The sequence below is a fragment of the Choloepus didactylus genome, chromosome 17, assembly GCF_015220235.1.
Source record: "Choloepus didactylus isolate mChoDid1 chromosome 17, mChoDid1.pri, whole genome shotgun sequence".
NCBI classification, from domain to species: domain Eukaryota; kingdom Metazoa; phylum Chordata; class Mammalia; order Pilosa; family Megalonychidae; genus Choloepus; species Choloepus didactylus.
Window position 1 is genome coordinate 17604182 of NC_051323.1, and position 17429 is coordinate 17621610.

General features: G+C 40.6%; 1 protein-coding gene across 1 annotated transcript; it reads right to left on the reverse strand.

The window, feature by feature from the left end:
• Positions 1 to 29: 29 nt before the first annotated feature.
• Positions 30 to 11057, reverse strand: MTHFD2 (methylenetetrahydrofolate dehydrogenase (NADP+ dependent) 2, methenyltetrahydrofolate cyclohydrolase). Its single transcript, XM_037807492.1, has 8 exons — positions 10918 to 11057; positions 7293 to 7477; positions 5768 to 5890; positions 5319 to 5471; positions 4545 to 4652; positions 2524 to 2616; positions 1977 to 2102; positions 30 to 287 (listed from the first exon to the last, which is right to left on the reverse strand). The coding sequence occupies exons 1-8, from the start codon at positions 11016 to 11018 to the stop codon at positions 124 to 126; spliced, it is 1053 nt and encodes a 350-aa protein (XP_037663420.1). The 5' UTR covers positions 11019 to 11057; the 3' UTR covers positions 30 to 123.
• Between the last annotated feature and the right edge of the window lie 6372 nt (positions 11058 to 17429).

The window sequence follows — 17429 nt, forward strand, 5'->3', positions numbered from 1 at the left end:
CAATAAATACAAAGCACCATTTTAAACCATTTCAGTAGAATAAAAAAATATTGCATTTCTATTGGCCTGTTTTGCTTCTTGAACTGGCTTGGAAGGCTGTTCATAAAAGAGAAGAGGAAACAGTTAATTGGTTGCTACTCCAAGCTCTTTTGGCTTCAGCACTTCCCGCTCTTCAAGCCTCAGCAGTTTTTTTGCAGCAATAATGGTATTCTTCATTAGCATCGCCACTGTCATGGGACCCACGCCTCCAGGGACTGGAGTGATGTAACCGGCTTTCTTCCTGACTTCTACATTGAAACAAAAAAGGCAGACTGCTTCAACTCTGACAAAGGAAATGTATGTATTTTAACATATTGTGAAATAAGCCTGCAAAGAAAAAGCAATATACATAAGCAACTTCTTAAGTCTCAAACTCATAAAAAAAAAGGTCACGTCTACATGACTCAGGAGTAAAGGTTTTCCAGGAGACAGAATGAGGCTAGAGAATGGGGGAGCTGTTGCTTAATATGTGGTTGCTTAATACGTGCATAATTTTTAACTAGGTCGAACTTAATTGTTTGCAAATGGATAGAGGTGCGATAGCACACCATTGTGAGTATAATTAACTGTGCTGAATGGCGTGTGAATGTGGTGGAAAGGGGAAGTTTAGAGTCATGTATGTCACCAGAAGGAAAGCCAGAGGTTAAAAGATGGGGGTGTAGAACACAGTGAATCTTGTGGTGGATGATGACTGTGCTTAACTGTACAAATATAAAAATGTTCTTCATGAACTAGAACAAATGTATAACACTACAACAAGGAGTTAATAATTGAGGGGTGCATGGGAAAAATATACCTATTGCAAACTATGAACTATATCTTAATATTCTTCATCAATAGTAACAAATGTACCACACTGATACTAGGGCTCAATAGGAGGGGAGAAAGGGTATGGGATATTTTGGTGTGTTTTTTTCCTTTTTATTTCTTTTTTTGGAGTAATGAAAATGTTCTAAAATTGATTGTGGTGATGAATGCACAACTATGTGATGATACTGTGAGCCACTGATTGTATACTTTGGATGAATTGTACGGTGTGTGAATATATCTCAACAAAATCGCATTAAAAAACACACACAAAAAAAAGAGTAAAGGTTTTCAAAGAAGTTAGTAGGATAACAAGCACTTAATAAGCAGAGTAGTTCACTGATATTTGCATATCTAAATAATCTATAATTTACTAGCCACACTTATTCTTCCTCTTAAATTTAAAAACAAACATTTCAGTAGATTAACTATGTGAGAGATATATTATTGCCTGAATTAATATCTGCTTATACCACTTCTTAATTTTACATACAGTTTGCCCAAAGCACTAATCTAAGTAATTTTCTGGCAACTGAAAAGTAAAAAAAAAAAAAAAAAAAAAGAATAAAGAATTTAACCCAATCTTAAAGGACAACACTTAGATATCCAGGCTTGGGTCTGGCTACTTTAACAGAAACAGAAAGCTAGAAATAGATTATCAGAATGGAATTCAGACAAACATGATAACTTGATAACAGAAAGCAGAAATCCACTAGCATATCCCCAAGTTTCAGAAATATGCTTTTTTCCTGAACTGTTTTAACATTCCGGGTCTAGGATATCTTCTGTCAATGTGAAAACGAGAAATCTGTAACACTTTTGAGGATCAATGGCTTAGAAAAATCATTTCAATATGTTTTCAGACTTGAGGTTGTTTCAATCATGAAATAGACCTAAGAAAATAAACCCCTGAAAAGTTTATACCTGCTCTCCATAGTTTTACGATACAAACATTAGAACAGCTGGAATTTTAAAAGATTACTCTCCATTTTTGTGGTAGGCATTTTAAATAGTATTACCAGAGTAACATAAGTTCAACAGTTAAAGAAAAGGTAAATGATCTGTCTTAAATGGCCATTAAAGGTAGCTTTTGTTGATTTTTATATTTAAAAATAAAGTATACCATTTACCTTCAAAATCCACATCTCCAACCAACTTGGGCTTAGCAGTTATGGGATCCTGAACTCTGTTAATTCCCACATCGATGACGGCAGCTCCTTCCTTGATCATATCTGCTGTGATCAGATTTGGAATGCCTGGAAATGGAGAGAGGAATGATCAAGTTACTTAGTCCTGAACAGAAGATTCTACCCACCAGATTCTTGTCTAATTTCCATTACAAGAGGCCTGCATGTTATATATATATATAACATATATATATATAATAAAACTATAAAATATTAACCAAGGAACCATTTAAACTTCATAGAGTAGACAAATATTTTGAGGCTTTAGAAATAGCAGTTACACCCAGTCTATGACGAACTACGGGAACCAGCATTCCAACCACAACTATATTTTTATCTTTATAAGCAGCTCAAGCGTCATTCCCAAGGGAATGGGAATGATGAATGGAATGGAGTCATGCAGGCAAATTCTGGACTCACACAGACAAGAGGTGAGTCATGCGTCCCGTCTGTGATGAAGTCCTCCAGTCTCCCTTCCTTGTGTTCTTACCTGCAGCAGATATCACAATATCTGCAAGAATTGTATGTTTCTTCAACTGTTCTTTGGGAGTGTAGCGGTGAGATATTGTAACAGTGGCATCACCTATGAAGGAAAAAAATGGGTGCCTTGATTTCTAAATTGAAGCTGCAATTGTTAGTCCAATAACACACACTCCATGCCTCAAATCAATCTTTTTAAATAGCTCGGGAATGGAACAATTTTCCTCAGTTGCCTCGACTCTGAGCATTAGATCTCAAGTATTCAAGCCATTGTAGAACTTCAACTTCCCAGAAAAGTAACTAACTTCATGCTTTTGCCATATTTTCAAATTGTCGTTTACTTTTTACAACACAGAACAGTGAACTATATGGACTATAGTTAATAGTAGAATTATAAGAATATTGTTTCATCAATTGTACCACATTAATACAAAGTGTCAACGATAGGGAAAACTGTGTGTGAGGGGGTATATGGGAACTCTGCATTTACTGCATGATTTTTCTGTTAACCAATGACATCTCCAAGTGGGGGGAAAAATACCTGAATTTTTGGTATTTTTACCTATTGGTCCAAGGCTTACCCTATAAAGTCATATATAATTAAATTTATTTCTTACCCTATTTAACAGCCTTTCAAGAATTACCTTTTCTATACAAAATACACTAGAATTACTCAAGGCTTAAAAAAAAGTGTGCTAAAAGACATTATCTAGAAATAGTTTTGCCATTACTTCTGTTATAATCATATAAGGTGACATACAAATGAACAGGACTTGATAAAATGATCTATTAGTATTATCAGTTCAATCCTTTGCAATGGTTTAAGATTTTTTTCTAGGAAATGACAGAGAATGTAAACTGACTTTAAATAACTGCTTCCCAGCTCTATCAAAGCCACAACTGAAAATTCCTAAATGCAAGCCTAACTAGGTCATTATACATGAGTCAAGGAAAATTCCAACTGTCTACTAGCATGCTTATACTCAAAACTCATGTTTCATTTTGAGGCACATCCATTCTGAACTAATTGCATAATAAATGAGTAATAAACTCCCTGCTGACACTGAGTAGATTCTGTAGTCTCTACTGTGGGTCTACATCACACAAAGTAAACCCTCCCACACATCCACAGGCTGCCTCTGCGGGTTCTCACATGCGGAGAGGACAATGCTCCTATAAAAGCAATTCCTGGATTCCAAAAGATATTCAAAGATTGTAATGCAAAGCAATAAATCATCTAAACAGCCACATCAAAAGCATTTTAATAAAATTTACACACAGAAGACCACTTCTGTCCATGTATGTCTTTAGGCATACTCCAAATCTTAATTTGAAGACTTTATTCTGTTTTATTTACTTTTTGCGACCAAATATGATAGCTACTAGCTGCATGTGGCTTTTGAGCACTTGAAATGTCTAGAATGATGAAAAAATGAGATTTTAATTATAGTTCATTTTAATTTATTTAAATTAAAAATTAAATAGCTACACAGGACTAACAGGACAGCACAGATCAGGGCTTCTAGACCCTAAGAATTATGCATTCTAATTTTCCCTATTTTAAAAGTTAAGAGTTCAAATTTCCACCACAGCCCTTAATGGCAGTGGAGACAATCAGAACCATCAAACAACATGAAGAGGAATCCTTTTGTTCTCCTCTGTGTAGAGGAGAGATTGGGATAAGATACTAACAGAGACGGAAATTCTGTGTTTGTATTTAGCGTTATTGGGATAGAGGGAAAAAATGTATTGTAAATAGCTACAAACCAACACCTTCCCATGAAACTTAACTTATACTCTTAAATACAGAAAGAATGAAAAGAAAGTAACTTTTTTTTCTGATATGATATAGACTCAAATACTTTCTCATTTTCCTCAGATGAATTTTCTCCTAAATCCTTCTCTTTTACTCCAAATTGAAGTTTAATTCATTCATTTATTAAACATCCTTTAAATGCTTTTATTTTGCTTCCTTAAAGTTAATAAAGTTATTAAATGCTGCAATTAAAAAAAAAAAAGCAATTTCCTCACCTCCAGGACGTTCATGTGCCCCATCTGTGTGTAGTAACATTGCAATGGGCATTCCAACATTCTTTGACCTTCCAGCCACAACCACATTCTTCCCTAGTGTTGGAATTCCTATGAAAATATATATGATTATTGCCTCAACAGTGAACTGGGGCTCTCACTTGCTATATATTGTGAGGTCTAAAAGAAAACAGGAGAAAGCACACTGTAAAAGAAAATGTCGTATCAATGTGCACTGTTACCACTATTAAATCTTCTGTTTCCTTCACAGAAGCTTCTTGGTTTTTTTTTTTATTAACTTTATTTATCAAAAAATTAAGCAAACAAACAAACAAAATTTCTAAATAAAACATAGCAAAGGAATAAGAAAAACAAATATCCTGAAATAACGTCATTGCTTCCAATATGCTCCTACCATACACCACAAGAAAATTAATGAATCATAGTCATTCCTGAGCATTCCCGTATCAAGATTACCCTCAAAATCTTATCTGTTCTTATTCGATTATTGTTCCCCCTTCACTAGCTGCTATCTGTCTCTAGGTCTCCTGTATTCTACAACATAATACATTTGTTCTACATTTCTCACAGAGTAAAAGAACCTTCATAGAAGCTTCTGGATCAAATAGCAAAAACAGTCATAGGACATTGTTAAAAGTGGTTAAAAGTGGTTACTTCTGGGGAGTAGGACGAGAGGATGTGGGATAGGGGTGGTACCATTTGAAAGTACTGCCTTTAAAAAAACAGCGCAGACATACAGTTATGAGATATACCTACCAGTTCGCTTGATTATTTCCCACACACCCCATGGGGTGGCAGGCAGCATGGAATATTGATCCAAACACATTCGCCCGACATTAATTACGTGAAAGCCGTCAACATCCTTGTCTGGAGAAACAGCATTGCAGATCTTTCTCTCATCAATGTGCTCTGAAGATGAAACCACAGCATTTTTGGCCTTTGATCACTGTTCCATATTTAGCCCTGCCTGACTCCAGCTCATCTGAGTTATCGTGCAACTGCGTTCCCTCTACAACACGCCTCCATGATTTACTCCTCCATCTGCGCTGAAGGAACTCATATCAAGTAAAACAATGATATCAAAGCCAGTATCCTCTGTACAACTGCCTCCGTCTGCTGTCCTTCGTCTAAGGGCCGGTTAATAAAGTAATCAAGCCTCTCTCCTCCTCAGAAATCACTGTAAATGGTGTGGGTCCAAAACTCACCTGGAAGAGGCAGCTGAACAAGGAGGCCATCGACATTGTCATCATTATTTAGCTTATTGATCAAATTCAACAATTCTTCCTCTGAAATCGAAGCTGGTTTCAAAATTGTTTCACTGAAGATTCCTATTAGAAAAAAATTTCAATGTTAAAAAAAAACACTCAGGCATTTAAGGAGCACTGTGGTTATGCCAGCCATGCTCTTATACCACAGAGGTTTTTTATCATCACACCCACCATGGTAGCTGGGAAGCTGAATCGGCTCAGAAGGAACCTAAAAAAACAACTCCACAAATATATACATTAGAGAATACTAGCTTGACATATTACATACATTATTCCATGCAATTATTAATCCCATTTTACAGACAAGAAGACTGAAACTCAGATATTAAAAATCAAGCCAGCTATTCTGAATATGATTAAAAGGGGAAATGTTAGATTGTATATATGGTAACAGAATAAAATTTTTAATAATCCATGGAACTACACTATCCAACCAGTGAACTCTAAGTTAAACCAGGGACTTTAGTTACTAGCATAATTATAAAAATGTGCTGTCATTAATTGTTAACAAATGTTCCACACCAATGCAAGGTGTTGGTGGTGGGGTGGTATATAGGAATCCTGTATTTTATGCATGATTGTTCTGTAAACCCACAACTTCTCTATAAAATAAATAAATAAGCCAGCTAGTGATGAAGCCAAATCTTTCGGGTTCCAAAGTCCATGTGCCTTCCACAGCCCCATGCTATTCCCAATGTGTTAAAAAAGTTATGACTGTGTCCCAGAGGTCCCTAAAGGTTTTTCAATTAAAAGGGTAAGAGGCCTCAATCCTCGGTGTGAAAGAACAGAGGGTATCAAGGCTCATCAGCCCAGTAATTTAGTCCAGCCACCCCAGCAGTTTCATAGCCTTCACAACGGAAGGGCACGTGGCGCTCAGACTACTGATCCCCAGACCAGCGGGTAGAGGCACCCACACTGCACGCACACAGTGGTCAGGAGTACAGCAGGCCCCAGAACACAAGCCTTCCATCACTCAGACCCACGCCATCTGCATTCAAAAATCCCTACATGATCCGACTGGCTTTGCAACCCATCAGCGAAGAAACCGAAAGCTATTTCCCAGAAGACAGAGTCATTTCCTTCAACTGTCTAGCTGAAGTCTCTTTCCAGCTTCCCTTCCAAGTACCCCATGGCCGGAAACTGCAAACATCCAACATCTCAAGCGGCCACTCTCATCCCTACCCCAGGAGTGTCTCCTGTCAGCTGTTAGCCCTAAGAACAGAACTTAGCTTATATTTCAGAAGACACCGAGAAAACCACCCAGGCTCCTGTGATGTGAGTTTCCAAGTCTTCCCCGTAGAAAGAGCGGGATGTCTTTAGGACAAAGTTTTTTGCATACAGTTCCATTGCCTTAGCCTCCTGTTTGTATTTTCTAATCAGAAACAGGCACGACCACTTCTGCTGGAGACTGCCTGAGATAAGCCTCTGCCTGACAGGCTGCAGGACTGGGAGCGGCACCTACCCACGTCAGCGGCCGCCCTGGTTTTGTTGAGGACGTAGGAGTGACTGGCCGGGTTCTCGCCGACCAGAACCACGCTCAGGTGTGGGCGCCTGTTGCCCGAGGCCACCCACTCTTCTACCTCCTGCCGCACTTCCTGCTTGATCTGCTGGGCAAGTTTCTTTCCAGAAATGATAACAGCTTCGTTTCTGCAGAAGGCAACAGAGTCACAAAACCAAACCGCTTGAATTTTTGCAAAAGGACCAGACTACAAAATGTTATTGTTATTAAATAGCTAAAACTTAAAGTTTAAAGCTTAGAATACCTAGTGCCTAATCTGAGGGACGACAAATCTAAAGTTCACTTTTCAAAGGGGTAAAGTTGCATCTGGCTACATGGTGAGAGGGATAAAGCTGATTGAAATAGTTCAACTTGGTGTCATGAGGACTTCTCCAACATCAAAACCAGTGAAACATCGATTTCCACTAACAGCACATGTTTAATTCTCAGGAATAACATCAAGATACTGGATATTGTGTATGATCAGCTATGATTAATTCTCGAGGCTGTTGTTAATTAAAATGGAATTTTAAAGCTTTCATAATTTTTAAGCCTTTAATGTCTGCTTTTATTTGTATTATGATATAATGGCATTAAACCAAATCTCAATGTCTCAGATACAATGCAGTGACTTTATATCTAATTCTCATATTAATCTGTATTTGCATCTTTAAGGTATTAAAAAGGCTCATAACTTTATAGCAAACCGAATACTTTTATGCAGATTTTATGTCAGGATGCTAACATGGAGCAAAATATATAATAGATTTAATAAATATCCAAGAAACATTGAGGAATTGAAAACATTTCAGTATTTCAAATACATTTCAGAATTAAGAGTTGAAGGGAACACCACTGAACGGGTTTTGCTGATACAAATCCCATGGCTACCTTCCTGATATATTCCAAACCCTGGAACACTCAGAGTGAAAGACTACTTACAAAGGAGTCAGGACAGTCATCTACAGTGAATGGAATAACATGTAAAGTGCCAGTCATGTATGTTCAAGAAAAATTAATTTCTTACTCTCCTCCCTTGCTTCAGTTCATATATATAATAGATATAATAACCTACTGTATACTAAGGATATGTATGTATGAGTATATATAAAACAAATACTCAGAAGGGCTTAGCTGGCACTTCATAAAAAAAAGAATTTCTTTTGAAGACAGAAGAACTTAGAGGAAATGGTAGTAGCAATTAAGGCTAAAAGTGATACAGTGGAGTGGAGTTAAGGACACAGGGTTCTGGGAGAACCTGGCGTTCCAAGTCCCAATCTGAGCTTCCAAAAGCAGGTTCTGGATGTTATGCCAATTTTCTTTAAAAAAAAAGAAGAAAAAAAAAAGCCAAAAAGTAACAAGAATCAAAAAAACAAAGCCATAATACAATGAATATTCCTCACGATATAACTGCATTTCAGCCCTCCTCTGCAAAATTGTGAGAGTGAGTCGTTAACCTAATTTCCCATCGTCTCTTTTGCCAACGGACAGATAAAGGAACTGCGGCCACAAAGTAAACAGGGTCATGGGGACGCGGCTCAGTCCCAAAGGGAATCCAAAAATTCTAACTATGTCAGCTAACATTTATTTAGGAAATAAGTGCTTTCAGAGATGTGCTTAGAAAATTTTCCGTTAAAATAACGAGTCAACAGACTAGAAAGAATCAGGAGTAACTGTTCAAATAAAATTCGGAATCAAAATGCAAGTCAATAGCATCTTCACTTTCCTCCCAGTTTGACAGCTGACAGTATTGTAATTTTCCATGAAAAATTAAGAGTCATTTTACAATTCATGACCAAGTTATTTTGGGAAGAGTGCTGCTATCTTCTAATTACTGGAACCGGTAACGCGTTAAGAAAGATGAAAAAGGGAAGATGGAATTCACAGCCATCAAACACTAGGTATTTTGCTAAGAGTTTTTTACATACATTATTCTCACCACTCCCTTGGAGCTATTACAACAACCGAGGGTGTTATTACAAATCTCTGCCTCCAAAGTCCATTTTTCCCCATACCCCACTGTCTCCTAGACCACAGTGCAATCTCTCTAACTGTGAGGTTTATGTTCCTGAAACTTGGGGATGAAAAAACCTTGCACCAACCTAAAATAAAAGGAATACATGCAGATTCACTTTTTTTAAAATGTAGCCGGCAGTAATCAAAGCTGTACATCCTAACAATACAGAACTGGAGATACCAAATGTACAGTATAGATAACAGTTTTTCCTTCAGAGATGTGGAAGCCTACTTTTTCATTCAGAAAAGCAAGCAAAAGGAGGGCGTCTATTACTTGTGAGTGTGAGCAAACGAGTCCGGGTCTTTTAAGCAAGGAGGACCTTTTTATACCTCTTTTCAATCATGAAAGCCTATGAACCGTCTGGCCCACAGGCTCATTTGGACAGCACTCAGGAAGGTGGGGGTGAGAGTGGGCGTGAGAGTGGGGGTGAGAATGGAGGTGAGTGGGAAGGGGCAGTAATGAAAGATGGGGCTGGAAAGGCAGGCTAGGGTGAGCCCAAGGAAAACCTGAATGCCTCTCCAATTTTCCTTAAGAATTCATCAATCTCCCCTTCTGCGCACCAATAGCATCTTGGAAATACCTTAGCACTTTTACACTGAGTAGAAATTATATACGTGTTCACCCCCTTGACAGGTATCTGCATTCCACTAAGGAAAAAGCCGCTCTGACGCATCTCTGAATTCGCAGTCTAATAGCGCCTGGCGCGCTGGAAGGGCTCAGTAAACGTGTGCTGAATCAAGGAAGGGGCTGCCGTTACAAGACTTAGGACTCTGACAATGCAAAGGCTCTAAAAGTTGGACAGAAATTGAGTGCACAGATTTGGGGAGTGAAATCCGTCCCCCTAAAGGAGTCTTCAACCTAGGTTTAAGAATGGGAGTTTGGGATCCAAAAGATCAGGAAACGCAAATAGAGCTTTCCCTCTCCTTCTCCCAGGTATATATCACCTTGAGTTACTCACCCTGGCACTGACCAGCTCGGGGTGAGGGCTGCAGCCAAAGCCCTGGTGACGACAGTGCATTTATTCTCTTTGGGGGGAAAGGGGCGGCTTGAAGAGCGGCGCCAGCCACACCCACCCCCGGCGCAGAAGGAAGTGCGGGTACCCAGCGAGCAAGCCGGCGCGGGGATTTCATCAGACTGCACCAATCCCCTCCGCCGCTAGGGTCCCGGGAAGGCAGATCATTCAGATCCATCCAGCCCTCGCCTAAGGGTGTGCTCGGCTTCCCCCAAGGCACCTCTCAGCATCGCGGCCACCGCGGCTCGCAGGGTCTGGCCAGACCCGGTGACCCTCCCGAGTTCCCTTGCAAACTCCGCACCTTCGGGCGGTCCCGCAGACGACGCCCCGACCCTGGGGGGCCAGGGGACCAGCCCACCCCGCCGAGTGAGCGCCCTAACCGCGGGCTGTGGCCGCGCTAGGCTGCCACGTCGCCCCTCCACTCCCCTTTCGGTGGCCACCGCCGCCCGGAGCTGGGATGCTCGGGAAGGACCTCCCCGGGCACCCCTCGCGAGTCCGCGCGGACGCTGCCTTCCGTTCCCCTCGGTTTCCGCGCTGACCCAGATTTCCGACCCTCTTACCGCACTGCGGAGCGGTGGAAGGGGCGATGGAGAAGGCAGCAGCTCTGCGCGGGGCGGAGCAGCCGGGCGGCCAGCACCGATGCAAGAGAGCAGGCAGCCATGGCCAGTGCCGGTGCCCGCGCCGGGAGACAAGCGCGCGCGCGGGCTACAAGTTATACCGCGGCCGCGTGGCAGGTCCCGCCTCCCGCCGGTACCCATTGGTCCCTGCCCCACTCCCTGGAGCTGAGATAGCCAATCAGTTGTCTTCATTAAACGCCTGCGAAGTATAGTAAAGCCAGGCTTCTGATCGCAGGGAGAAGAACCGGGAGCGAGACCCTGGAAGGCTTGGAAGCGTCAGCGCCTGCGGTGATTGGCTGAGGAAGGCAAGCCCCTGCCTGACGCAGCCGGGTCCCCGAAGCCGTGCCAAACGCGTGAGAATCCATTCATTCATTGAACAAGTATCTGAGCGTCTGCTGTGTGCCAGGCACTGTAAAAGGTAGGTGAAATGACAGGCAGATAAAATACCAACTAATAAATGTAGAAGGAATGACGCAGTTACAAAAACACCATTTGGCAAAATCTTACTGACAATTGATTCAGTCCACAGTTATCAATGGATGTCAAATCAACTGGATGAAAGTTTGATGAGGAACAAGATATTTGTATATCCAATTGCCGGATTTAGCAAATAAAAATACAAGGAGCCCAGTTAAATTTGAATTTCAGATAATTTTGGAGGGTCATACACTAAAAAAGTATTCAGCATTTATATGAAATTCAAATTCAAGTGGGCAGCCTGTATTTTATCTTGCAACCCTATTTAATGGTCTCAAAGTATATCCTCCACAAAATATTTATTAGTTACCGAGTGGAGAAATCTTAACGGAGTGATCAACATTTAACGACACCAACACATATCCGGTGCCTACAGATATGACGCTCCGAGGAGGACACAGCACTTCATAACTTCAACAAGTCTGAAAATTTAATGAAGTGATTTTTCTAAACCTTGAGTCTTCCAAAAAGTGTTACAGATTTCTCATTTTCACATCGAAAGAAGAGTCAGGTAACCAAATGTTAGGATTTAACATACAATTAAGATTACTGAATCATTTACACAGATATTTCTTTTTTACTTTCTCGAATATTAAAATAGCCAGAAGGAAATGCCAGAAGTTACTGAACTGTAACCCAGCTGCCTTGATCTTTGATAATGATCGTTTAACAATATAGCCTTTACCACCTTGTGATTTTATCACCTTGTGACTGGTACTGGCCACCATTTTTACCCCTAATCCTGTTTTTCAACTTTAGAGTCTTAAGATCACAGAAGATAGCCCCTAATGCTTATTAATGAAGGAACTTGAGTCATCCCAGAACTAACCCATCCCAATTCCTAAACTATCTTGCTCCATGAACCTGGATCTAACCAAAATTGGTCTGACATGCACCTTAACTTAAGCTTTCAGTAAGTGACCTATAATAATATAATACTAAAAATCACACCCATCATCATGTTAAAGCCACCATTTTCTTACATATGTTCTAAGCATGTAATTAATCTGTGCATGTGCAATACTTAGATCTCCTCTAATTACATCATCTGGGGCCATTGGGTTCATTTATTTAAAACCTGCCCATCTTTTGATGCTATAAAACTATCAGAGTTACTTCGGTTCAGAGAGACAGATATTTAGGCCTATTGGCCATCTGATTTCCTGCTTCCAGCTTAGCAATAAATTCTTTATCTCTTTGAAACCCTGGTGTCATAGATTGGCTGTTATGCGCATGGGACAAAGAACCCCCAGGCTTTTGACCAGTATCAGTCATAGACCTGGAATATTTAAATTGTCCAGGAAAAAAGCCATATTCCTGAAATTTTGGAATACGTTAGTAGATCTCAATCTTATCATGAATATTTGCTAGATATAGAGCGTGTGTTAATAAAAGTAATGAATGACGAATAAAGATACATCAGACAAACCCTAGCTGAGATATATTCTACAAGATGAGTAGCCTGTACTCTTCAAAAAGGTCAAGGTCATGAAAGACAAAGAATGTGGAACTGTTCTAGATTAGAGGAAATTTAAGAGACATGACAACTTACTGCAATGTATGATTTGGGATTCGATTCTGGACCAGAAAATAGAAATAGTTCCTTCCTCCCTCCCTCCCTTCCTTCCTTTCTTCCTTCTTCCTCATCTTCTTCTCTTCTCCCTTCTCCCCTCTCTCCTTCTTCTCCTTGCTCTAAAGGACATTATGGGATAATTGGCAAAATATGAAGGAGGTCTGTAGATTAACTAAGAACATTGCATCAATGTGAATTTCCTGATTTATATAATACTGTGACTATGTATCGTGGTTACCTGAGAGACTGCACTTGTTTTTAAAGATAAAGGGACATCATGTCTGCAATGTACAACTTCAGATGCTTCAGAAAAAATAATAATATGTATATACATAGAGAGAAACTGATAAAGCAAATGGCAAATGTCAGATAGTAACAATTGGGGAATCTGGGCGAACGTGTATTCTTTGAACTTCTGCAGCTTTTCCATAAATCTGAATTTATTTCAAAACTTTTAAAAGAGAGACTAACAAGACTTCTGCCTTCCTGGAGCTTGGAGGGAAAGCATACATATAATGAAAAAACAAAGGAAAAGAATATGGTCTGAGAAGACTCAAGACAGTGGTTGTGAAAGGTTGTGTAGAACTGAGCTTACCCTACAAGTCCTACTACTGAGTACGTGATGTTTCCCAGAATCTGTCTCCAGCAAGCCGGGGAGAAGATACACTCAGGCCACACAGCTCTGTCAACCTTGCAACAGAGGCTCCAGGAACCAGTCATGCCCTGCTTTTAAGAAACCTAACCCTCCTGCCCTCCTGCAAAATTTTGGAAATTCTATATTCCCAAAATGTAAACTCTAAAATTGAAACCATGAGGACATTAGTATATATTTTTAATACCTAACAAAAGGATTTGCATCTATCCTCCCACAGTATTATGTTGAAATATCATTTGGTAAACACACCTATTTTATGCCCCAAGTTTTAGTCCAAATCCTGTAGGTTGGGGTACTCAGACCCCTTTACACTCTAACTCCAACCAGCCTTTCTGCCTACTCTTTCTTTGCCCTGCCCTCCACTGAGCATATCATGTACCACATGTGTGTTTGGTTGCTTCTATTTTCCCAGCCGGAAATATCCTTCACTCTCTGCTGCCTGCCAAACACTGCTACTCAAGGCTGCACCCCCAGACTGCCTGACTTGAAAGCTTTTGCTCAAGCCCTCTGTTTTAAGTGGGCATGAATGTTTCATAGACTCAGAAGAAGGAATCAGGATCACACGTAGCCAAAATAACATTTTGCTCCAACACAAAATGGATCTGCAGAATTAACTGCCCTCTCTTCTGGGCTACCGTAGCATCTAGGATTACTCCTATCTCAGAACAACCTATAGATGTTATTTGTGCAGCTGTCTATCTCCCCCAGTGTGATGTGGGCTTATTTAACCAAGACTATTCATATCTCATGCCTCATACATAGCTCAGCCATCTTTAGCATGCAAACACAAAGCACATAGAGAAACAACCATCTATTAATAATAATCCTAATAATAGTTAATCTTTATTGAACACTTACAATGTGTCAGGCACTATTTTAAGTACTTTACATGTAATATCTATTTAACTCTCCCAATAACCCTATGAAGTAAGTGCTACCATTGTTTCCATTTTACAGATGGGGAGAATGAGGCAAGGAGGTTGAAGGAACGAGTTCAAGGTCACAGAGCTAGAAAGTGGAGTGGCAGGGATTTAGTCTGGCTCTAGAGCCTTGTGCCAGTTTGAAACTGTTATGGACTCCAGAGGAGCCATGATCTTTTAACCTATTCTTAGGGTGGAACCTTTCGATTGAGTGTTGCCAATGGAACTGTGACTCACCCAACTGTGAGAGAGAACTCTGATTGAATTATTTCCATGGAGGTTTGGACCCCGCCCATTCAGGGTGGGTCTTAATTAGTTCACCAGGCAACTTAAGAGAACTCAAGAGCTGACACAGACGATGACTCTTGGAGATGCTTAGAGATGCAGACAGAAGGATATTTGGTGATGCTAAGCTAAGAGACGAAGCCCAGAGTTTGCCCCAGAGAAGCTAAGAGAGGACCCCCAGTTGCTTAGAGAGAAATGCCCTGGGAGAAAGAAGCAAGTACACACAGGAGCTGAGAGAGAGGAGATAAGACAGAAGCCCAGAGACATTTTGGAAAAAGCCATTCTGAAACATAACTCAGGAGCAAAGGACCAGCAGATGCAAGCCACGTGCCTTCCCAGCTGACAGGTCTTCCAGACGCCATCGGCTGTTCTTCATTGAAGTTATCCTCTTGTTGATGCCTTAGTCTGTACACTTCTATGGCTTTTGAACCGTAACTTTATAACCAAATAAATCCCCTTTTATAAAAGCCAGTCCATTTCATGTATTTTGCACAATGGCAGCATTAGCAAACCACAACAAGCCTATTCTCTAATATTAGCTGCCTTTTCTTGAGTGCTTATTCTATGCCAGGCACTGGGTTAAGCATCATCTTCTTTAATCTCAATAGCCCTGTGAGGTAGGTACCATGTTCTCCATTTGAGATGAATGACCTAAGACTCAGAGAAACTCAGTTAAAGTCACTCAACAGGCAAGATGGGGCAGACTCCACCCCCAGATCTGCCTGACTTAAAAGCTGTGGCTCTAGCACTCCACTTAAAGTAGGCCTGAATGTTTCATAGACACACAAGGAGGAATTGAGAACAAACATGGACAAAATAACTCAAAACTACAAATGGGTGGAAGATAACAGATGGGCAGGAGCTACCTTGGTGGTGGAACCCAAGAGGAGGCAATTAGGCTACCAACAAGATTCCATGTCTGCAAAGAAACCCAGTGCTTAGGAACTTCAACTCATTCCATGGACTGCTCAGAAGTCCATTGCAAGTGATTCACCTGAAGAAGTCAAGGAGCCTCTATTATCTCAGAGCATTTGCTGAGTAAGGATTGCACCAGGCCCTGGAGTTCCACCCCTCGTTACCTGGAACTCTTGCACCAGTAAGTACAGCCATTCCAGTTGTTAAAATATTGAACTCTTTCTGGACCAATTAGTAAGAAATCTGCTTTCCAAGCCACTCCAGTCCCCTCCCCAGGTGCCCCAGATCTCCCAACCATGTGGAAATTAAAGAGTTGACACCTGGAACAGCAGGAGCTTCCATGACCCTATTTCTGCACTGGGCCACCTTGGGCCATGCCCAGACCACACCCATCCCTGGATTTCTCTCTTCTCAGTATGCACTAGTTCTTGGCTGAGGTACCTTCTATTTCAATACCACTTGAGTAGACAGTATGAAGGCAGGGCAGCCTGGTCTCTGAACACCCAGCCACAGAGAGCTATGCCTTTTTTCTTATGATAAAAGCAGTCTATGTTCTTTATTAAAATACACACACATGCATACTCATTGACAACTACAAAAAAAGACTGAGAAGCAGAGACAAAATGACACCCACTGCACCACCTTTTAGAGACACCCAGAATTGGATAAAGAGCATTGTGCTAGGAACCGAGGATATAAAGAAATCCAGTAAGATGCAAATTCATGAGAAACAGGGTTCTAGCCCAGGGGACTGGAAGACAAATCAAGTTAGCAATTGGGTGGCTAGGTGACAGAGATGTGCCCAGGGAACTCTGGGAGAGCTACATAGGGACCCCTGACCCATGGCAAGGTTCTCTCTTTGCCTTTAGTTTGGAATCATAAAAAACACATAAGGGTGGTGGAAAGGGGAAGCTTAGAGTCATGTACGTCACCAGAAGGAAAGTTGGAGGTTAAAATATGGGAGTGTATAAAACAGTGAAACTTGTGGTGGGCAATGTCCGTGATTAACTGTACAAATATTAGAAATCTCTTTAATGAACTAGAACAAATGTATGACACTTTAACTAGAAGTTAACAATAGAGGAGCATAAAGGGAAAAATATACCTATTGCAAGCTATGTACTACAGTTAGTATTTTAACATTCCTTCATCAACAGCAATAAATGTACTATACCAATATTATGAGTCAGTATTGGCGAAGGGGTGGTTAGGGGTATGGGAGGATTTGAGTTTTCCTTTTTGTCTTTATGTCTTTTCTGGAGTAATGAAAATGTCCTAAAAATTGAAAAAAAAATTTTATTGTGGTGATGGGTGCACAGCTGTATGATGGTACTGGGGGCAACTGATTATACACTTTGGATCTTTGGATGATTGTATGGTATATGAACAATCTCAATAAAATTGAATTAAAAAAAAACACATTAAGGTTATTGGCTGAAGGCAAGAAGAATCAAAGCTTTGTCACCATTTCCTGCTCAAGTGTACACTTTCAGAGAAGGCTGCCCTCCAGGGAGAGAACCGCAGGTCTTGCCTGGATACCAGAGGTTTTCATCAGTACATCTGGTTCCTGCCTGAGTCGCCTCCCCGCACTGATGGTATTTACAAGACTTCACTTCCGTGTCACGGCAGC

Coding starts and splice junctions, on each gene's coding strand:
- MTHFD2 (XM_037807492.1), bottom strand. CDS start 11,018: ATGGCTGCCTGCTCTCTTGCATCGGTGCTGGCCGCCCGGCTGCTCCGC. Junction 7,478..10,917: donor TTCCACCGCTCCGCAGTGCG/GTAAGAGGGTCG, acceptor TGCCTTCTGCAG/AAACGAAGCTGTTATCATTT. Junction 4,653..5,318: donor GGAAATAATCAAGCGAACTG/GTAGGTATATCT, acceptor ATATTTTCATAG/GAATTCCAACACTAGGGAAG.